This window comes from Amblyraja radiata, chromosome 13 (assembly GCF_010909765.2).
Source record: "Amblyraja radiata isolate CabotCenter1 chromosome 13, sAmbRad1.1.pri, whole genome shotgun sequence".
NCBI classification, from domain to species: domain Eukaryota; kingdom Metazoa; phylum Chordata; class Chondrichthyes; order Rajiformes; family Rajidae; genus Amblyraja; species Amblyraja radiata.
The window spans coordinates 39,066,285-39,090,110 of record NC_045968.1 but is presented as its reverse complement, the minus strand read 5'-3'; the positions used below and the strand labels follow the sequence as shown (position 1 = coordinate 39,090,110).

General features: G+C 45.8%; 1 protein-coding gene across 1 annotated transcript; it reads right to left on the bottom strand.

Moving 5' to 3' along the window:
- Positions 1 to 1,574: 1,574 nt before the first annotated feature.
- clrn1 (clarin 1) lies at positions 1,575 to 20,778 on the bottom strand. Its single transcript, XM_033031840.1, has 3 exons — positions 20,257 to 20,778; positions 5,935 to 6,114; positions 1,575 to 2,134 (listed from the first exon to the last, which is right to left on the bottom strand). The coding sequence occupies exons 1-3, from the start codon at positions 20,507 to 20,509 to the stop codon at positions 1,869 to 1,871; spliced, it is 699 nt and encodes a 232-aa protein (XP_032887731.1). The 5' UTR covers positions 20,510 to 20,778; the 3' UTR covers positions 1,575 to 1,868.
- Positions 20,779 to 23,826: the final 3,048 nt, after the last annotated feature.

The window sequence follows — 23,826 nt, the reverse complement described above, 5'->3', positions numbered from 1 at the left end:
ATTAGTTAATAGGTGCCCTGATATCATGCCATGTGTCATGTTACATATAATTGCAAGGCATTCTTAATTTTTTTTAAACAATTTATTTAGGACAAGGTTTACCACATTAGAAATCAACTGCATAATACTGTGAGATACTGTCTCATCCTGGATTGGTTTGCTTAGGATGCTGACAAATTGGAATTCAGCTTTCATCACTGATTGCTTAGTTTAGTTTAGTTAAGAGATACACCACGGAAACAGGCCCATCGGCCCACCGAGTCCACGCTGACCATCGAACACACGTTCACACTAGTTTGCTATTATCCGCCTTGAGTATTCTAGAAAGGCGCTATATAAATCCCATCCATTATTATTATTATTATTATCCCACTTTCACATCCACTCCCTACACACTATTGGGCAATTTACAGAGGTCAATTCACCTATAAAATCTGCACGTCTTTGAGATTTGGGAGGAAACTGGAGCACCTGGTGGAATCCCACGCGGTCACAGGGAAAAATGTGCAAGCTCTGTACAGACAGCACCCGAGGTCGGGATTAAAGCTGACTTTTGATGCTCTGAGATAGCAGTTCTACCAGCTGCACCATTGTGCCGCCCATAACAACAATTACAACAAACTGATAACCAGGATTACACAGAATTACAACAGTTGATTGCAACAGTATCTTGTAGTCAGTCAAATTTGACCCATCAGCCAAACATTAGATTATTCAACCATCGCAAAAGAACAACTTTCTTCCCCAAGGGACTACTCTGGAACATTAGTCAGCTATACATTGGCATGTTTCATCATTATCTTCAAAGACAAGAGCACATACGTTATCTGAAGAAGGGTCTTGACCCGAAACGTCATCTATCCATGTTCTCCAGAGATGCTGCCTGACCTGCCGAGTAACTTCAGCACTTTGTGACTTTTCTTGGAAACAAACTTTTGTAGTTCCTTGCATCAGCATCTCTGATGGATGTGGATAGACGATGTTTCGGGCCGAGACCCTTCTTCAGACTCATTAGATAGGTGACATTATATGTCAGGAGCCTTCTTCAAACTCATGGATGGACAATGTTTCAGGTTGGGACCCTTCTTCAAACTCATGATATGTAAACCCCAACTTTATATTTCACACCTCCTCTTCTTATCTGACACCCTTTTGTCTTCTTTTCACCTCCAGCCTTTGTCACTTACTTCACCCATCTTTCTATCAACCCACTTCCACACTTGTATCCACCTATCATTTGCCAAGGCTTGCCCCACCTCCAACTACCTTTTCCAGCTTTCTCCCCCTCCCTCCCCCATTCAAATCAGTCTGAGGAGTAGTCCTAACTCAACATATCATCTTTCTATTCCCTCCCTAGATGCTGCCTGACCCGCTGAGTTCCTCTAGCCTACTTATGTTCCTTGGGTTTAGAGATACAGCTTGGAAACAGGTCCCTCTGTCCACCATGTTTTCACTGACTAGCAATCACCCCCGACACTAATTCTATCCTACACACCAGGGACAATTTACGGAAGCCATTTAACCTATAATCTGTACGTCTTTGGTACGTGGGAGGAAACCCGAACTAATATGTGGTCACGGGGAAAACGTACAAATTCCGTACAGACAGTACCCGTAGTCAGGAATGAGCCCGGGTCTCTGGCGCTGGGAGGCAGCAACTCTACCCCTGTGCCACTGTGCCGCACATTAATTTCAACCCTGTGATGTGTCTTAAAGACACTTGCATGCTGCATTATCCAGAGGACCAGTTCATATACACTTCAGGATCACACAGCACAGGATGGTCAGAATCATCAATCCATAAACATCAGGCTATCCGGAGCTCGGGATGCGGAAATGTGACTGGGAAGTTCTGGGGATAGAGAGGTTCAGTACATTAGGTCAACTCCCCCATCGCTCGAATTGGTACTTTTTGACATCGAGAAAGGAAACTGGATTCCTATTGACCTTATGAGCAGTATGTTACTGCAGTGTATCATCGTACATGCGAAGACAAGCCAGAAGGAATATCCAAACACTTCAGTGTATGTCTTGAAGACAAAGCTTTCTTCTTTGTAATTTGCAATTTTCTCAGACAGACGATGAATCTTCACTTCGGAGGTAAACAGTATCATCACCATAAAACCACACGAACCTAAAGTGGAAAAAGAGAACCAGGCCAGTGTTAAAATAATACTTGAAAGGAAAAGAGAGTCTGTCTCATAGAGACATGGAATCACACAGCGTGGAAACAGGCCCTTCGACTGAATTTGCCCATGCCGACCATCTACACTAGTACCACTTGCCTGTGTTTAGCCCATATCCCTCTAAACCCTCAATCCAGTGTACCTGTCCAAAAGCATTTTAAATGCTGTAATAGTACCTGCTTCAACTACTTTCTCAGGCAGCTTGCTCCATATACCTACCACCCTTTCCCCTCTTCACCTTAAACCTATTCTTGACTTTTACCTTGTCCTTTTACCATCTGGACGCCCGCAGCGTTGGCTGCGGAGGATTGAGGTCCCGACCACGGGGGAAAATGGAGGAGGACTGGCCAATTTTTGTGCCTTCCACCACAGTGATGAATGCTGTGGTGGATGTTTGTGTTAAATTTTTATTGTGTTTGTGTGTTCTTTATCATTGTACCGCTGCTGGCAAATTAATTTCACTTGCACTTTATGTGTAATGTGACGAATAAAACTGTATTGTATTGTATTGTCCTCTGGATCTCGATTCCTATACTCTGGGTAAAATAAACTGCACTTACCCAGTCTATTCCTCTCATGGTCTTATACACCTCCATAAGATAGCCCCTCATCCTCCTGCGCTCCAAGGAATAAAGTCCTAGCCTGCTCAACCTCTCCCTATAGCTCAGGCCCTCGAGTCCTGGCAACATCCTAGTAAATCTTCTCTGCACTCTCTCCAGCTCGACAACATCTTTCCTGTAACAGGATGTGCGAAACAGAACACAATACTCTAAATGTGGCCATATAACAGTGAAGGAAATATGTTTCAGCACATATTTATATTTTAGAGAAGTTCAGAACATTCTATTATTTTCATTCTATTTTTTTGAAACAAGAGGTTAAGTGTCCTTTGATTCTTTCAAAGTAAAACTTCATACAACATGTTGGTGAGGCCGCATTTGGAGTATTATGTTCTGTTTTGGTCACCCTGCTGCAGCAAGGATGTTGTTAAGAGTGTTAAGAGTGCAGAGGAGATTTACGAGGATGTCGCCTGGTCTTGAGAGGCTGAGCTATAGGGAGAGGTTGATCAGGCTTGGGCTTTATTCCTTCGAGCACCGGAGGTTGAAGGATGATTTCATAGAGATGTACACGATCATGAGGGTATAGGTAGGGTGAATGCGCAGAGTCTTTCACCCTGAGCAGGGGAATCAAGAACCAGAGGACATAGGTTTAAGGTGAGAGGGGAAAGATTTAATAAGAACCTGAGGGACGATGTTCTTTACCCAGAGGGTGGTGGGTACATGGAATGAGCTGTCAGAGGAAGTAGTTGAGGCAGGTGCTACAATAACATTTAAAAGGCATTTGGATAGGTACATGGACAGGAAATGTTTAGAGGGATATAGGCCAAACACAGGCAGGTTGGCATGGGCTAGTGTGGAGGTTGGCATGGGCGTTGGGCCGAAGGGCCTGTTTCCATGTGGTATGACTATAATTCTAGGACCTTCATTCAGAGAGTGATTCCATGTTCTCTTTCTCGATGTTGGGGTCAGTCACTTCAGGTCTCCTCTGGGAACGAGCCCTTTTATCCGTATGGACCAAAGACGAGAACGAGTTTGGATTCAGCAAATATCAATAAACGCTCACAGGGATTATAAAACTAAAACATCTTGGGGTGAATATGTAATGTGCTGACTGTAAATGTGATTGCCATTACAGAAACTGAAAGAGACAAAAACAAATTCACACCAGATAACCTACCAATAAGATACCGTACTAATAAAAAACAATATAAATTACCTTGATATAAGAGACCTTGTAACAATATATCTTACCAATGTACCAAAAAAACAATAACTTATCAAGACACCAAAATCTTACCAAGATACCTTTTGCTTCTGTTGCTTGCTACCCAGTCAGCAGCAAGACAATACATCAAGCTATTCACAGTGTACAGATACATGATAAGGGAATAATGTTTAGTGCAAGATGAAGCCATCAAAGATCGTCCGAGGGTCTCCAATCTGGTAGATGGTAGTTCAGGACTTCTCTCTAGTTGCGGTAGGATGGTTCAGTTGCCTGATTACAGTTGGGAAGTAACTGTCCCTGAAACTGGAGGCCCTTCAACCCACCTAGCCCATGCTGACCAGCAATCACCCATGAACTAGTTCTATCCTACACACTAGGGACAATTTACACTTTTAACAAAGCCAATTAAACTAGAAACCTGTACGGAATGTGGGAGCAAACCGGAAAACCTGGTGGGGGCCTGGAACGCATTGTCAGGGGTAGTGGTGGAGGCAGATGGGAAAGTGGTGTTTACGAGGCTTTTAGACGGGCACATGAAAGAGCAGAGAGATATGGATTATGTATTTTTAAGGCGGAGATTGATAGATACCTGATTGGTAAGCATGTGTACGTTTATAATGAGAAGGCAGGAGAATGGGGTTGAGAGGGAAAGATACATCGGCCATGATTGAATGGCAGAGTGATCGATGGGCCAAATGGCCTACATCTGCTCCTATGACTTATGAACATGTATAGGCAGATTAAATCAGTTTAACTTGGCATCATATTCAGCCCAAACATTGTGGGCTGAAGGGCCTGTACCTGTTTTATATCCCATGTTCTAAAGGGACTGTCCCACTTTCACGAACTAATTCATGACCTCTGCCGAGTTTCCCCTTGACTCATACTCGCAGCATAGTCGTCACAAGGTCGTAGGAGGTCGTGGGTACTCGTGGCATCAAGTAGGTCGGGGCGTTTTTCTAGCCTGATGAAAAATGTCCACGAGTAAAAAAGATTGTGAATTAGGTCGTGAAAGTGGGACAGGCCCTTAAGTCATTTGTGGTCTTGTTGTGTTTACCAACAAATTTCAGCTACATCACTGCCACTCATTGCTGCAAAAGGCTCAGTACTGTGGATCTGAACAACATGAGTGATTTTATTACCATGTGAAGTGGCAACAGTGTCAATTTCCCAATGAAGTGGCCCACTGGTGTGGTATCTCAAGTGGCTTTCATGGAATGTACTCAAAGAGAGAGACAAATTGAGTGGTTTATATAACATTATCAGGCCAAAAACATTTGCAGATGTTGTAAATCACCTTGACCAATTTAGCACTTGGTTAAATGTGTATCTTTCATAGGGTTTTAAGGGATAAGACAAAATAATTAATTTATTTCCAATCTGATGACACACAATCAACCACTTGTTATCTCCAAATCAACTGGAGAGGTTTTCAAATTCAATCATGTCATTTTTTTTGGGTGTTACTCAATTCACTTGGAGTGCAAAATGTGATCAGCACTTTTCAGCTCAGAGATACAGCATAGAAACAGACCATCGATCACCCCGTACACTAGCTCCACGTTATCCCACTTTCGCATCCCACACGCTAGGGGGATTTACACTACAAAAATACAGAGGCCAATTAACCTGCAAAACTGTACGTCTTTGGGATGTGGAAGGAAACCGGAGCACCCAGTGGAAACCCACGTGCACACAGGGAGAACGTGCAAACTCTACACGGGCAGCATCTGAGGTGTGGATCGAACCCAGGTCTCTGGCACTGTGAAGCTCTACTGCTGGGCCACTGGGCCACTTTTGTACAATTCAGAATTGGATCCATCTGGGTTTGACCTGGTAGACAATTGTCAGGCAACGTATGCGTTACCTCTGTTGCGAGCTTGAAGCCTTCACACCTGCTGAAGAAAGCATGTACATCACCTGGCAAAGGGAGCACCGTTATGTTGATCCCCAAGGTACTTACATGCAATGGCATTCCAGAGGTACAAGCCCACAGGACCATGGAGGGTCTCGTAAGGTCTTCCAAAAGCATTGAACATGAAGAATCCAGTGGCCACCAGCGCAAACACAATGACTGCTGCAGCAAACAGTAGAACAAGTACGTGAAGACCTGCAGGTATGCCGTCCAAAAGGGTTGGAAAAACTGCAAAAGAGACACCATGTGTTTAGGGAGCTGTATTGTTTTATTCCCTTCTCGATTGTGCGGGTACATATGCTGCTGAGTTCATTGTACAGATATCCAAATCAAATTTACACACCCAATGCCTGAAAGATGAAAGAAACTTTCTCAGGGCATCACGGTGGCGCAGCGGTAGAGTTGCTGCCTTACAGCACTTGCAGCACCGGAGACCCGGGTTCGATCCTGACTACGGGTGCTGTCTGTACGGAGTTTGTACGCACTCCCGGTGACTGCGTGGGTTTTCTCCGAGATCTTCGGTTTCCTCCCACATTCCAAAGATATACAGGTTTGTAGGTTAATTAGCTTGGTATAAAATGTAAATTGTCCCAAGTGTGTGTAGGATAGTATTAGTGTGTGGGGATCGTTGGTCGGTGCGGACTCGGTGGGCCGAAGGGCCTGTTTCTGGGCTGTATCTCTAAACTAAACTAAAACTAAACGTACTCAATTTCAATCATTCTATGAATCAATTATTCAATTCAATGATTCAATGATACTTTAGTGTCACATGTACCTAGGTACAGTAAAATGTTTTGCTTTGCATACAACCCGGTAAAATCATACAGCCAACCTCACCCAGGCAGTTTACAAGTGTCGCCACGTTTTGGCACCGACAAAGTTATAAAATTTCATTAAAGAGTCCTATCTACTGCATACCGCCACTCGTGGTATATCGTATATCTAAAGTATAAAGTAATGTAAATCCAACAATTTATAACAACGTAGCTAACAAATATCCCTCCAAGCACCTTCAAGAAGCTGAAAGGCATTGAATGCCCTTAACTCATTCACTTTGCAAATGTAGAACATGTGTTTAAAGATAATTACAGCCTTTCCCAAGGCAGCAGGTGGCTTTTGGAGATGAATCAGTGAACCAGAAGGAGACTCAGAAGAGCAGCATTTACTATCAGCTGTTAATTAACCGTGACACGTCGTTCTTTTTAAAGTGGCTGCTTGTCCATTTTTCTCCTCGTCTGGCAAATAATCTCCCCAGTTTTAGTTTACTTTGGTTTGGAAATACAGCGTGGAAACAGGCTCTTCAGCCCACCGAATCTGCGCCGAACAGCGATCCCCGCTCAGCACTAACACTATCCTAGACACACTAGGGACAATTTACAAATTTACCAAGCCAATTAGCCTTCAAACCTGTACGTATTTGGAGTGTGGGAGGAAACCTGGGAGGAAATCTTCTCTGCACCCTTTCTGGCTTACCAACATCTATCCCGTAACAGGATGAACAATACTGAACACAATACTCCAAATGTGGACTCAGCAATGTCTTGCACAACAATTCTTAAGGCAGAGATTGGTAGATTATTGATAAGTACGGGTGTCAAGGGTTATGGGGAGAAGGCAGGAGAATGGGGTTAGAAGGAAGAGATAGATCAGCAATGATTGAATGGTGGAGTAGACTTGATGGTCCAAATGGCCTAATTCTGCTCCTATCACTTATGGCCTTATAACAGTAACAAAACCTCCCAATTTCACTTTTGTTGCCATGTATTTCCAGTGTTTTTGGTTGAATTTCAGATCCCCAGTACCTGCTTTATTTTGTTTATGAATGGCTAGTCCAGTGGGCTCAGTCAGTCATGCAGTGCTGTTTGTGGAAACGTCCCAAGTACAAACTGTCTGGCTCGACTCCAAGATGAATGAATAGAGCAAATTCACTTCAAGTCTCATTGGGTGCAGAGGGCTTTTGTATGTGAAAGTTGAAATCCAAATGCAAGTCTTTTTGCAGAGCCTCCATCTAAAGGGCGGCACAGTGGCGCAGCGGTAGAGTTGCTGCCTTACAGCATCAGAAACCTGGGTTCGATCCAGACCCCGGGTGTTGTCTGTACGGAGTTTGTGCATTCTCCCTGTGACCACGTGGGATTTCTCCGGGTGCTCCGGTTTCCTCCCACACTCCAAAGACATACAGGTTTGTAGGTTGATTAGCTTCTGTAAATTGTCCCTAGTGTGTAGGATAGAAACATAGAAAATAGGTGCAGGAGTAGGCCATTCGGCCCTTCGAGCCTGCACTGCCATTCAATGTGATCATGGCTGATCATCCAACTCAGTATCCTGTACCTGTTTTCTCTCCATACCCCCTGATCCCTTTAGCCACAAGGGCCACATCTAACTCCCTCTTAAATATAGCCAATGACTGACCTCAACTACATTCTGTGGCAGAGAATTCCAGAGATTCACCACTCTCTGTGTAAAAAATGTTTTTCTCATCTCAGTCCTAAAAGATTTCCCCTTTATCCTTAAACTGTGACCCCTTGTTCTGCACTTCCCCAACATCGGGAACAATCTTCCTGCATCTAGCCTGTCCAACCGCTTAAGCATTTTGTAAGTTTCTATAAGATCCCCCCTCAGTCTTCTAAATTCTAGCGAGTACAAGCCGAGTCTATCCAGGACTAGTATACGGGTGAACACTGGTTGGCGCGTACTCAGTCGGCTGAAGGGCCTGTTTCTATGCTGCTTCTCTAAACGAAACTAAACAAAATATATTAGCAAGAGGGCGCTTTATTGCATGTTACAAATTCATCTGTTGGTACCGTCTTGCTGAGCCGTCCGCTTGTCAAAAATACAACTTAACTTCCTTATTAATTATTTTAATGAACTCAACCTTTATTCACAAGCCATGTCAGATTCAGTGAAATGCCATAATTCAGGCACTGAATTACTGGGCTGCATTCAAATTCACGGATGAAAACACAATATGAATGGCAAAGGAAATGAAGCAGCAAACATTAATGGAGGGCAGAGCTGGCTGTAGATGAAATGTAATTTCTGCTCAGCTGCTGTAGGAGGTACTTCTTTCTAAACTGTTTATCTGAAATCTCTTTGTTTTTTCTGGAGAAAAATAGTGAGAATCTAAAGCAAACTGGCGTCATATACGAATGGTGAATGTTAATGGATGACAGGCCCAAAAAAATAGATTGTGATCTTCCTGGCCTTTACAGCAACTTCCATTCTCTCAACATGTCCACTGTAAATGTATAATAAACTTCATTACATTTAGCTTTTGGAGATGCAGTGGAAACAGGCCCTTCGGCCCACCGAGTCCGCACCGACCACTGATCACCTCATTCACTAGCACTATCCTACACACTAGGGACAATTTACAATTTTCAGAAGCCAATTAAACTACAAACTTGAAAATGGGCACAAATTGCTGGAGTAACTCAATGGGTGGGTAGCATCTGTGGAGAAAAGGAATAGGCGACGTTTCGTGTCTCAACCCGAAGTGTCACCTATCCCTTTTCCCCAGGGATGCTGCCTGACCCGCTGAGTTACTCCAGCATTTTGTGTCTATTTTCGGTGTAAACCTGCATCTGCTGCTTCTTCCCTTACAACCTGTAAACCTGTACGTCTTTTGAGTGTGGAAGGTAATTGGAATTGGAATTGGAAATTCCAGTTTAGAATGGCAACATCACAAACTGAGCCACAAATTGTGGATTCTCTAATTCAGAATTCATATGTGTATCGTTCATAAGTTCATAGGTTATGGGAGCTGATTTAGGCCATTTGTCCCACAAAATGTGCTCCACCATTCAATCATGGCTGATCGATCTTTCCCTCTCAACCCCATTCTCCTGCCTTCCCTCCATAAGCCTGACACCCTTAAGCGGCCTTTTCACGGGGCGAGTTGACGCAAGATGTCACCAGAGTGAAGAGGTCGTGGTCCAGCACGAGTCTCGCACGATATAACGGCAGTAGATAAAGAGTTCCCACGGTACTCGGCATTTCTGCTATTTGTGCGAGTGAACTTGTCCGTTTCCCGAGCTTTCCCGTTAAATCTTGAATGAACATCGTGAACTACACGTGACACAAATGATGTAACTTTTTTTTTCACACACTATATATATCCTCCCTTGGTTGAATTGGCTCATTTGGAGACATATGTTACTGTGTATGTGGGAGACACAGATGGACTGAGCACAGTACCTCGGTCTTACTGTGTGTGGGAGAGGGGGAGAAAGAGACGTACACTCACAGAGGCAGAGTCTCTCAGCCTGTGTAAGAGGGAGGGAGAGAGAGAGAGAGACACACACAAGGTGGATGTGAAATCTCACCTGCCTGTTTCAGTGACAGACACCCGCCGTCAGTAAATGAAGACACCCCCATCTGTCTCCCCCTCCTCTCCCTCGACTCCCCCACCTTTCTCTCCCAACTCCAGTCCCGTCCCGACCCCCTGGGAAACTGAATAGAGCAACAGTCAACTGCTGCCTGTGCGCTGATATGACAATAAAGGCTACTTTACTTTACTGAGTTAAAGAGTTCCCACGGTAGACTGTAAAACTGGGACCCTGGTTCTGGACTCCCCCAACACCGGAACCCTTCTTCAGACAGCCTAATCGGAATTGAGTCTGAAGATGTGTCTCGTCCCGAAACATCAGCTTTTTTTCTCCAGAGATGCTGCTTGACTCGCTGAGTTACTCCAGCTTTTTGTGTCTGTCTTCGGTTTAAACCAGCATGTGCAGTTCACTCCTTACACGGGTCTCTGCACAACATTGATTGGTAGCGTTCCGGACCCCTGGACCCGAGGACTCCGACCTGTATCTCTCAAAGAAGTACATGTGAAAAATATCTCACGGACCATAAAAATGCGTAACCTTTCAGTAAAGTCCCTTTTAAAGTCCCTTTTAAAGATTATAGTTATTTTCTTGAATCTCATTAACATAACTCATGAATAAGTTGATGTCCATATGCGGATGTAAATCTTTATTTTTATTTATTTTTTAAATTCAATCCCACTGAAGATAATTTTTAATCACCTTCTGTCCCCTCTGTCCAGCTTCCGGGTTCACCGTTCGCAGGAGTTCCCACGGTACCCGCAAGAGTTATTACGGATATCGCACGGATATCGCACTGGCCACTACGTTCATATAATGTTGCAATACTCAACCACAAGTGTACAAGTCACTCTTGGAGAAATTCAAACTTTCTTGAATTTTCTCCCGAGTGACCAAGTTACACGATGACCTGCCGTTAGCGCTACGGTGGTCCACGGTGGTCCACGAATGCCGCACTGTTATCGCACGAGGTTCCCACGATGTTGAACTCTGGTTAACTCTTGCGTCAAGTCGCCCCCGTGAAAAAGCCGCATTATGCCCCTGTCCCTTAGGAAACCTGAACGGAAACCTCTGGAGACTTTGCGCCCCACCCAAGGTTTCCGTGCGGTTCTCGGAGGTTGCAGGTGGTTGCCGGAGGTTGCAGGTAGTGGAAGCAGGTAGGGAGACTGACAAAAACCTCCAGGAACCTCCGGGAACCGCACGGAAACCTTGGGTGGGGCACAAAGTCTCCAGAGGTTTCCATTCAGGTTTCCTAAGTGGGACAGGGGCATTACTAATCAAGAACCTATCATTTCCCACCTTAAAAATATCCATTGGCTTGGCCTCCACAGCCATCTGTGGCAACGAATTCCACAGATTCACCACCCTTTGACTAAAGATATTCCTCCTCATTTCCTTTCTAAAAGTACGTCCTGTTATTCTGAGTCTATGCCCTTTGGTCCTAGACTCTTCCACTAATGCAAATATCCTCTCCACATTCCCTCTATCCAGGCCTTTCACTATTCAGTACGTTTCAATGAGGCCCCCCCATATCCTTCTGAACTCAAGGAGTAGTTATTTTTAAGCGAGAAAATACTTTAAGGCAATGTAAAATCCATGTGGGATGGAAATTGAGATGTTGTACAAGACCAACTATGAACGAACATGAATATAATAATCTGAATATCCAATCTTTATCTACCTGCTGGCAAGGTGGATCGATGAAATCAATTTGGAATATTGGTCTCATCCCATATGAATTGGTCTCAAATCAACTTAAAAATACATATAAAAGGTGCTTCAAATCACTTGGAACATACAAATTCTGCACAGACAGCAGTTGTCAGGATCGAACCCGGGTCTCTGGTGTCGAGAGGCAGCAACTCTACCGCTGCGCCACTGTGCCGCCCAATGCCGATGTCTATGTTTCTGACCAGATTAAATAATTGAAAACATCCATTCCCCCACCAATTCACGATGACTTGGCTAATCTGGAGGTAACGCATGTTCACGGATTGCACGACCCCACTGATTTCCTCTGAGACGTTAGTTAGCCAATTCATAAATTTTGAGTGACGCTTCCTCTTCGTTGAAAAACCATTAAGCTGGCCCCGGGGATCTGACAACAAGCGGTAAATTCAGCACCTTGTTTATGCACATCCAAACCTGATATCTTTTGACTGCCAGCAGCACTACATCACCCCAAAGGGAATAGCTGTCCCCAAGTGATATGAATTTCAATCACCCATTAACGCGTGCCTGACAGGTTCAATGTAATCCATAGGCCAATTTGGTAGCTACAATTTACAGAGATTTGTGCCTTGTAAACCATCCTGGTTTTTTTCCAATTATTCTTCCAACTTAATGATGTGATATAACAGCTGTCAATACATTATTTTACTGAGAGCAATTGTAATCTAAAGGAATGGTCCTTATTGATTAAGGAATTGGATTTTTTAATTGGTATACTAAGCATACTTTTATACGAAATCTTTGTCTAATACATTAACCCCTCGCTATAATGGACCATGGGCGGGGGAGGGGGGGAGGATGGTATCCGCTATTGCCGATTATCTGCTATAACCGAGTGAGGGGGTAAAGGTAAAAGCCAAGGCCTGGAGGAAAGATATGCGCTGTTGGGGAGGGAAGGTGGTGGGTTGGGGGGGGGGGGGGCATGGAGAGCCGCAGAACCCCTGGCCCCACATGCACTGCACCAGGGACGGGCCCGGTACTCACACGGCCTCCCTGCTGCTCCCTCTCTCCACAACTGAAAGATCCCGCTATGTGGTGCCAGCTCGTTGCGTAACTGGTGGAAGTAAGGGGCCGTGTAACGGGAACCTCGGTCCGCTATAACTGAAATCTACTACACAGAGGTCCGTTATTCAGAGGGTTTATTGTATTCAGAGAATTGACAGCACAGATACAGACTCTTTTGGCCACCTTTCCCCAAGCTAATTGTGATGCCTATCCACACCAAATGTAGACAGAAGTGAAATTGCACACACTTTGATGAAGATTTGAAAGACATTTGGGCAGGTACAGAGATTCAAGAATCAGAGGACAGAGATGATAGGCATTAGACAATAGACAATAGGTGCAGGAGTAGGCCATTCGGCCCATCGAGCCATTCGGCCCATCGAGCCATTCGGCCCATCGAGCCATTCGGCCCATCGAGCCAGCACTGCCATTCAATGTGATCATGGCTGATCCTGCCTTCTCCCCATATCCCCTGACTCCGCTATCTTTAAGAGCCCTATCTAGCTCTCTCTTGAAAGTATCCAGAGAACCGGCCTCCACCGCCCTCTGAGAATTCCACAGACTCACAACTTTCTGTGAGAAAAAGTGTTTCCTCGTCTCCGTTCTAAATGGCTTACCCCTTATTCTTAAACTGTGGCCCCTGGTTCAGGACTGCCCCAACATCGGGAACATGTTTCCTGCCTCTAGCATGTCCAAACCCTTAATAATTGTATATGTTTCAATAAGAATCCCTCTCATCCTTCTAAACTCCAGAGTGTACAAGCCCATTCTCTCAGCATATGACAGTCCCGCCATCCTGAGAATTAGCCTTGTAAACCTATGCTGCACTCCCTCAATAGCAAAAATGTCCTTCCTCAAATTAGGGGACCAAAACTGCACACAATACTCCAGGTGTGGTCTCACTAGGGCCCTGTACAACTGCAGAAGGACCTCTTTGCACCTATAAGATGTAAGGTGAGAGGGGACAAATTTAATAGGAATCTGAGAGGCAACCTTTTCACACAGAGAGTGGTGGGTATATGCAACCAGCTCTGTAGCATAGGGGGTGGTTGAGGCAGAAATTATAACAATATTTAAAAGGCATTCAGACAGGTACAAGGATGGGAAAGGTTTAGAAATATATGAGCCAAATGCGGACAGGTGGGACGAGTGGACGTACCATCTTGGTCTGCATGGGCAAGCTGGGCTGAAAGGCTGTTTCTATGCTGCATGACTCTATGACTATGACAGGAAAGGTTTAAAGGGACAAGGGTCAAACATGGACAGGTGGGACTACTGGAGATGGAACACCTTTGTCAGCATGGGTAAGTTGGGCCGAAGGGCCTATTTCCGTGCAACATGATTCTACGATAGGAAAGGTTTAGAGGGATATAGGCCAAACGAGGACAGCTAGTGTAGATGGGGCATGTTTGCCAGCATGGACATGTTGGACCAAAGGGCCTGTTTCCATGCTGTACAGCTCGATGACTCTCGATGACATTATCCATGTCTGAATTCAGTTTGTGATGTTTGTTGAGGATCTACTCACCCTGATTAGTATCATGCTTTTGTACAGAGTGCTCCAAATCCATTATAGACAGTTGCCTGTACCATAAACTGTTCATAAATTTAGTTTAGTTTAGTTTAGAGATACAGCATGGAAACAGGCCCTTCGACCCACTGAGTCCGTGCTGACCAGCGATCACCCGTACTCCAGCACTATCCTATACACTAGGGACCATTTACACTTTTAGCGAGGCCATTTAACCATAGCATCCGGAGGAAACCCACGCAGGTCACAGGGAGTATGTACAAACTCCGTACAGACAGCACCCGTAGTCAGGATCGAACCCAGGTCTCTGGTGCTGTAAGGCAGCAACTCTATCGCTGCACCACTGTGCCGCGCCCAAATTATATCACCCATAAATCACAGGCGAGCTGTCGGTTTGGCTTAGAAAGAACACAAGGAAAATGCGTTTGTGAAACAACCAATTTGTTTAGTGAGGACATTGAGAGCAGCTTTAGTTGATGGAACTGGGGCATGTTGTGGTACTGAAGAGTAAGGGGTGTAAATAAAGGTGTGAATGTACAACATAGTCCCGGTACAACACAGGAACAGGCTCTTCGCCCCAGAGTGTCTGCTCCAAACATGATGCCAAGTTAAACTAATCTCCTTTGCCTGCACATGATCTACATCCCTCCATTCCCTGCATATCCATGTACCTATCTATAAGCTTCTTAAATGCCACTATTGTATCTGCCTCCACCACCCCTGGCAGCACATTACAGGCATTCACCACTCTTTGTGTAAACAGGGCTGCCAACTCTCACGCTTTGAGCGTGACACTCACGCATTTCAGCCAATTCTCACGCCCTCACACTGAAGACAGAATTCTCACGCTGACAGGCTGTCTTCAGTCCCTGCACAGCAAAGATCCTATAGCGGAGCTGTAGCAGAGCTATAGGATCTTTGCTGCACAGTTTGTCTCTTTGCGCCAAATGACAGCGATCTGCACGGATTGGGGAAGCGCGTCAGTCCCGGGCAGCGGGTGTCAGCGCTTTTGTGCGCCGTCTGCGAGCGCTGCGCTTCCGGCTGCCGCAGCAACCTCGCTCCCTCCCTCCCTCGCTCCCTCCTGCCCTTCAATCACACGGCAGCGCCAGCGCCGCCAATCCACACTGCACCGTGCCCGCCAGACTCCCCATTGGGCGGCCAGGGAAAGATAGGGAGGGGAGGAAAGAGAGAGAGAAAGAAAAAAAGTGAGGGATGGAGGCAAAGCGAGACAGGGGGAGAGAATGTAGTAAGGGATTGAAGGAAGGGGAGAAAGGGGAGAAAGAGGAAGCATGAGGAAAAAGAGGGAGGGTGAGGAAAGAGAGGGAGGTGGAGGAAAGACGGAGGGAAGGGGGGGGGGAGGAAAGAGGGAGGAGGGAGGAAGGGGAGGAAAGAGGGAGGGAGGGGGGGAAGGAAAGGTGTGTGTGTGTCTGTTTCCCTGTGTGTGTCTCCTTGTGTGTGTGTGTGCCTCCCTGTGTGTATCTCCCTGTGTGTGTGTGCGTGTCTCTGTGTGTCTCCCTGTGTGTGTCTCCCCGTGTGTGTGTGTGTCTCCCTGTGTGTGTGTGTCTGTGTCTCCCTGTGTGTGTGTGTGGTGTGTGTGGTGTGTGTGGTGTGTGTGGTGTGTGTGGTGTGTGTGGTGTGTGTGTGTGTAAGGAGATGGTTGTCGACTTCAGGAGGGCGCAGCCAAAACACACATCCCTCAACATCAGTGGCGCCACAGTGGAGAGAGTGGAGAGTATTAAGTTCCTCGGTGTGCAAATTACAGACAGTCTCACCTGGTCCAGGAACAACACTGGGATTGTCAAACGGGCCCATCAGCGACTGTACTTCCTGAGGAAACTCAAACAGGCCTCACTCCCCACCAACATCATCAGGACTTTCTACAGGGGTACGGTGGAGTCTGTACTCACGTACTGCATAAATACGTGGTACTCCACCTGCAACTGCTCGGACAGGAAGGCTCTGCAGAGGGTAGTGAGGGGAGCAGAGAGGATCATTGGCGTCTCCCTACCCTCGGTACAAGAACTGTTCCAGAGCCGCTGTCTGAAAAAAGCTCTGAGAATAGCTAAGGACAAACTGCACCCCCTCCACATACACCTGGATCTCCTGCCATCAGGCAAGAGATATCGTAGCATCAAAGCCCGGACTACAAGACTGCTAAACAGCTTCCTGCCACAGGCTGTGAGGCTGCTAAACAGTCACTCTGTACTCACAGTCACCTGATTCTGCAGCTTTGCACTGACATTTTAATAACTCTGGCACTGGCCACTCAAATCAGCTGCCCTGGACATTTTAATGATTGGTTTACTGTATTTTAATGTTGCTGTTTTACCTGCTTTTAACTATTTATACTGTTTCATCAGGGACTGGATTGTTTTTGATTGTTATTATGTGTGAAATGTTTTAAGTTTCATGTGCGATGCTCCGGTATTCCCTGGGAAACGTCTTCTCATTTTGCACTGTACAACTGTTGCTTTGCAAGATGACAATAAAGGTTGATTTGATTTGATTTGATCCCTGTGTGTGTGTGTGTGTCCCTGTGTGTGTGTGTCTGTGTCTCCCTGTGTGTGTGTGCATCCATGTGTGTGTGTGTGTGTGTGTCTCCCCGTGTGTGTGTCTGTCTGTCTCCCTGAGTGCGTGTGTCTCCCTGTGTGTGTGTGTGTCTGTCTCCCAAGTGTGTGTGTGTCTGTCTCCCTGTGTGTGTGTGTGTGTGTCTGTCTCCCTGTGTGTGTGTGTGTCTTCCTTTGTGTATGTGTCTCCCTGTGCGTCTGTTGTCACATCCTGGCCTTAGACAGGGCTACCAACTCTCACGCTTTGAGCGTGAGAGTCACGCATTTCAGCCAATTCTCACGCGGATGACAGAATTCTCACGCTGTCTTCAGTCCCTGCACAGTTTGTCTTTTTGCGCCATATCACAATGATCTGTGCAGTCTGGGGAAGCGCGTCTGTTGGCGGCTGTGAGTGACGTCGCATCTCTTCTCTTCTCTTCTTTCTTGGTTGGATGTGCAGCCGCCGACAACATGAAACAGCCGGAGATAAAACTAACCAGGTGAATTGGTTGTAAAACATGGGGAGGACCACAATGAGGCCAAACATCTAGGACAGGGTTCTGCAACCTACGGCACACAGGCTGAATCCGGCCCGTAACCCGTAAAACCACTTTTTTTTTCAATTCGTTTTCGCAGGGTCGGGGCAGGCGAGCCGACCTGAGAACTGCAGCCAGTCCCTGGGACGCGAGCTGATCTGGGAACAGCAGCCAGTCCCTGGGCACGCAGAATGCAACTTGATCATTATGGACAAATTGGGCCAGCCACGTACATGTTGTATAACTCTGACTATGAAGATCTGAATGGGCTTAGAATGACCATTTAAGCAAAATTGCCCCCATTTTGATTCTTGAGATTAATGTCCCTTTGCTCTATTAACAGCGTTAAAGTACTTATGAGGTCGAGTCAGGAAAGGGAACATGTTATTTCTTTTTAGTTTGCTTTAATTTGTAAGTTGATTGTTTGTTGCGTGCCATCATTTTTGAAATGGTCTTAAAGTAACTTAACTGTTATAAAGCAGTAATAAGTGATTTTTGTCCAAACAATTGGAACTTGCATAAAATGTTTGCATTATTAGCAGGACTGCCAACTCATACGCATTGAGCGTGAGACTCACGCCTTTTACAATATTCTCATGCTCTCACGCTGATCACAAAATTTCTCACGCTCAAATATCAGCGGGTGCTGTAAGTTCAAAATAAAGCAAAAATTGTTTTAGAGGTGAGTAAAAACCATGAGGGGAATATCAGGTGAACTTTTTCCCAGGATATGCGATTCAAGCACTGGAGGGGATTAGTTTAAAGCAGGGTTATCAAACTACCAGCACCAACCCCCCTCCCCCTTCCTGCCTGAGGCACGGCACACACCTCCCACCCTCACCTCCGGCGGCTCTATGACCGTCGACCGCTCTGTCCACACCCCCGACCGGGTTGGTGCCGCCTCAGGGAGCCTACTATGGGAGGGGGAACACCCCCTCCCACACCCTCCCCCCCTCGGTCGCTACGCTCCCTCGCAATTTCTCACTCTCAACTCTCACCCAATGTTGGCAGCCCTGTGTAAAAGACTTACCCCGCACATCTCCTTTAAGCTTTGCCCTTCTCCCCTTAAAGCTATGCCCTCGAGTCTTTGACATTTCCACCCAGGGTAAATGTTTTGGTCTATTCTGATCTGACTGTGTGTGGTTAATTAAAGTCCTCCTAGGTCATTTACCACCATTCTACCCTGTCCACCACAAGTCCAAACTTAAAAAAAAGCTCTTGGACCTCATGTAGATACAAGGATTTGTAGATGCTGGTTTACAAAAAAAGACACAATGTGCTGGAGTAACTCAATGGATCAGGCAGCATCTTTGGAGAACATCAGAACATGTTTTGGGTCAGGAACTTTCTTCAGACAGTCTGAAGAAGGGTCCCGACCCAAAACATCACCAATCCATGTTCCCCGGAGTCCATGTCTGACCTGCTGAATTACTCCAGCACTCCTTTTTGTAAACCGGCACCTGCAGTTCTTTGTATCTCCCGTACTTGTCGATTTTCTATGTTTTCTATGTACCACATATGTAACATGAAAATAATCTTCATTTAATTGAACTTTCATCATGGATTTTAATCTCACATTAATTGTGATCCTGAAATGGATCTCGATGACAGATAATAATTTACCTTTGTTCAAGAAGGAACTGCAGATGCTGGAGAATCGAAGGTAGACAAAATTGCTGGAGAAACTCAGCGGGTGCGGCAGCATCTATGGAGCGAAGGAAATAGGCAACTGAAGAAGGGTTTTGGCCTGAAACGTTGCCTGTATCCTTCGCTCCATAGATGCTGCCGCACCCGCTGAGTTTCTCCAGCAACTTTGTCTACCAATAATTTACCTTTAATGTTTGCATCCCATTTGGTCAAAGATGCTCCAAGACTGATCATTGCACTAAATAGCCGTGGACTCAGCAGCTAACCAAAATTTCCCATTTTTATAATGTTTGAGTTCAGGAATTTTAATATATTTTGGAACTACAATCATCAATTTCCTTTCCCTCCTGTAAAACTAGAGTTGTAGCATCATACAGCATAGAAACAGGCCCTTCGGCCTGACTTGCCCACAGCGACCAACATGTCCCACCTGCCTGCATTTGGCCCTTATCCCTCTAAATGTATCCTATCCACGTATTTGTCTAAATGTTTTGTACAGAGAAATATTTTCTCTAAATATTCCAATAAGCAGAGGTATCCACAACACAGAGGTATGAATATTGATTTATCTAACCAGGCACCCTTGCATCCATTCTCTCTCTGCCCCTCCCCCACCCTAGTCGTGCTACTAATTTCACTGTCATCCTGCTGAATTTCACTGATTGTATAACTCGTTATCACCTCCCCCACAGCCAACAATGGACCGTTGTGGGCTCCACCTTTCCTTATCATTGTTGCTGGCTTTAATTTGTCCTTTCATTAATTTGTTCTATGTACCTTTTCACATCTCTCGTTTCCCTCTCCCCTGACTCTCAGTCTGAAGAAGGGTCTCGACCCGAAACGTCACCTATTCGTTTTCTCCAGAGATGCTGCCTGACCCGCTGAGATACTCCAGCTTTTTGTGTCTATATGGTGGGGTATCCATAAATACACGTGTTTGGTGTCATATTCTAAGAGGTTTCCACGCTAAGACAATTGTCAGACGAGTTAAGCGCGGACGCACCGAGTCATCGTATCCCCGATTGTACAGGACAAGTAGTACAGGTACTCACAGGTAATTTGGAAGTGTCGCCCGCCGAGACCACATTCTCGGAGTCTCTGGCCGTGGAACATGCCGTAACTGATGGCCCCAATGAATTTGTGTAGCTCTGCTCCCGATGCGTTGACAAGTTGCACGCCGGTCTTACACAGCAAGGATCCTTCGACCCAGGACTGAGTGCCCAGAGCCACCAGGGCGGTCAAAACAGAGGCGAAGCTCAATAAAGCTCCTCCGGTGAAAATCACCCGCTTTTGCCTATTGGCCATCTCACTTTCCAAAACTTGTCACTTTACAGTTTAATCCTCAACTGTATCGAATATCGAGCTCCCTCTCAGTCCGCTACAAGAAGTCATTGGAAGAACATCTTTAAGCTGCTGGGTGGATGATGGAACAATTCAATAGCCCAGCTAAATTGTGCTGCTTGCAGACTTTCTAAAAGAGTTTACTGTCTCTAATTGTCCATAAGATCTCCCGACCTTCACGGGGTAACAACAAGAAGGGTTCAGGTTACATCGAGAAACCTCTCTCGTGTAATGTGACCATGTCGCTTTGTCCCTGCCTCCTCCCCGTCCTAGTTTGCTACGAATCTGATTGGACCAGTGGACCAGAATCGAGAGCCCTCCTCATTTCCACAAGAAATATATCAAGCGTCAAGAATATCTAACTGTCAAACCATCCATGGGGAAAGGAGCAATTACCACCTTACTCGCTGCAGCTTTGCAGGCACGGTAATGCAACGACACAATTAATACAAGAAACATAAATGCAATAAATGAAGATACAAAGTGTCTTTGATGTCTTGGGCGTCATGGTGGCGCAGCGGTAGTGTTGCTGCCTCACAGCGCAGGATTCGATCCTGCATTTGTACCTTCTCCCTGTGAGTGACCGCATTGGTTTTCTCCGGGTGCCCCGGTTTCCTCCCACACTCCAAAGATATGCCGTTTGTAGGTTAATTGGCTTCGGTGACAATTGTAAATTGTCCCTAGTGTGTAGTGTACGGGGAGATCGCTAGTCGGTGCGGACCCGGCTGGCCGAAGGGACAGTTTCCGAGCTTTATCTATAAAACTCTTTAAATGTCTAAAAACGGAGCAAAGTTTCTTCCTACAAACGGTGCATCTTCAGATGATCTTCAGCGAAGAGAATCCTCAGCTATGGGCTAATCCTTGAATTGTGTCATTTTAGTGGGGAGGGGGAAAAGACACAACGTCCTGGAGTAACTCAACGGGTCAAGTAGCATCTTTGGAGAACATGGACAGATGATGCTTCAGGTCTGGATCCTTCTTCAGTCTGAAGAAGGGTTCTGACCTGCAACATCACCTCTCCATGTTCTCCAGAGATGCTGCCTGACCTGCTGAGTTACTCCAGCACTTTGAGCATTTTTTGTTGTAAACCAGCATCTGCAGTTCCTTTGTCTCATAATTTTAGTGGTGTTTTCAGTGGTGTGTGTCAAAGAAACACTCGTGACTCACTCGGTGGCGCTGTGGGTAGAACTGCACCTCACAGTGCCAGAGACCCAGCCTCAAAGTTATTTTGACTTTCGTCTTCTTTATAAATGTTGACTGAGGGATAACTGGCCAGGAATACATCACAACATGGTTTGGGAACTGCTCCATCCAAGAAAGCCGAGAGTTGTGGACACAGTCCAGACCATCACGCAAACCAACCTCCCTCCCATTGACTCTATCTACACTTTATGCTGCCTTGGCAAGGCCACCAACATAACCAAGGACCGGTCTCAATCTGGGTCCCTTCCTCTTCTCCTCTCTCCTATCAGGCAAGAGGTACAGAAGTGTGAAAACGCACACCTCCAGGTTCAGGGGCAGTTTCTTACCAGCTGGCAACTGAACCGTCCTCTCACCAACTAAAGTGCAGTTCTGACCTACCATCTACCTCATTGGAGTCCGATGAACTACTTTTAATCGGACTTTTATGGACTTTATCTTGCGCTGAACATTAGACCCTTTATCCTGTATCTGTACACTGTGGACGGCTTAATTGCAAAAGGCTGGAGTAACTCAGCGGGTCAGGCAGCATCTCCAGAGAAACGGCATAGGTGACATTTTGGGTCGAGACCCTTCTTCGGACTGATCTGCAAAATGATGGCTGAAGAATGATCGACCCGAAGCGTCACCTATTCCCTTTCTCCGGAGATGCTGTCTGACGCGTTTACTCCAGCTTTTCGTCTCTATCTCCGGTTTAAACCAGCATCTGCAGTTCCGATCTACACTTGTGTAATCATGTATAGTCTTTTTGCTGACAGGGCAGCACACAACAAAAAGCTTTTCACTGTATCTCGGTACATGTAACATTAATATAGTTAAACTAAAATAAAGTAGACCCTATCGGCTGCACTATGCAATCTTAACTGTTAGCCTGAGGGAGCAGGTGGGATCTCTGTTTACATCTCTTCTGAAAACCAAGGTCAAAGGGCAACAACCAGTAGTATGAAAAAGAAAATTCCATATCCTGAAAATTGATTTCTACACTATTGTTATGACATTATTAGTTTACACGCCATTCATTCTAATGGAATATGTCAGTAATGCTAAATTATCATGTGCTGCTTAAATCTTAATTTCAAGTGTAATTCTCACCAACAGTGTTGTTGAGTTTAGTTTAATTTAGAGATACAGCATGGAAACAGGCCCTTCAGCCCACTGAGTCCGCACCGACCACCGATCACCCATTCACACAAGTTCTATGTTATCCCACTTTTACATCCACTCCCAACACACTAGGGGCCAATTAACGTCGTTGAGATGTGGAAGTACCTCAGAGCACACAGTCATAGGGAGAACGTCCAAACTCCTCACAGGCAGCACCTGAGGTCAGGATTTAACCCGGGTCCCTGGCGCTGAGGCAGTAGCTCTACCAGCTGCACCATTGTGCCGAGAACAGACAGATAAGACTTCATTCCATTGATCCTAACCAGCATCAAATCCAAATTCTGGGGGTTAGCTACACACACGGCTCCTTGAAATTTTCTGTTTTCTAGGTCCCATTCCCTCATCTTCACCATGGATGTCCAGTCACTCTACACCTCCATCCCCCATCAGGAGGGTCTCAAAGCCCTCGGTTTATTCCTCAACCGGAGAACCAACTAATCCCCGTCTACTGATACTCTCATCCGCCTTGCGGAGCAGGTCCTTACCCTTAATAACTTTTCATTTGACTCCTCCCATTTCCTCCAAATACAAGGCGTAGCTATGGGCACGTGCATGGGCCCTAGCTATGCCTGCCTCTTTGTAGGGTACGTTGAACAATCCTTGTTTGAGACGTACCGTGGCCCTATGCCCGAACTCTACCTCCGCTACATCGATGACTGCATTGGTGCTACCTCCTGCACCCACACAAAACTCACTTTCATCCATTTCACCACTAAGTTCCATCCGGCACTCAAATACACATGGACCATTTGCGACATTTCCCTACCATTTCTTGACCTTACTATCTCCATCGCAGGTGATAGACTACTGACCGACATCCACTATAAACCCACTGACATCCATGGCTATCTGGACTACACTTCTTCCGACCCTGCTTCCTGTAAGGACTCTATCCCCCTACTCCCAATTCCTCCGTC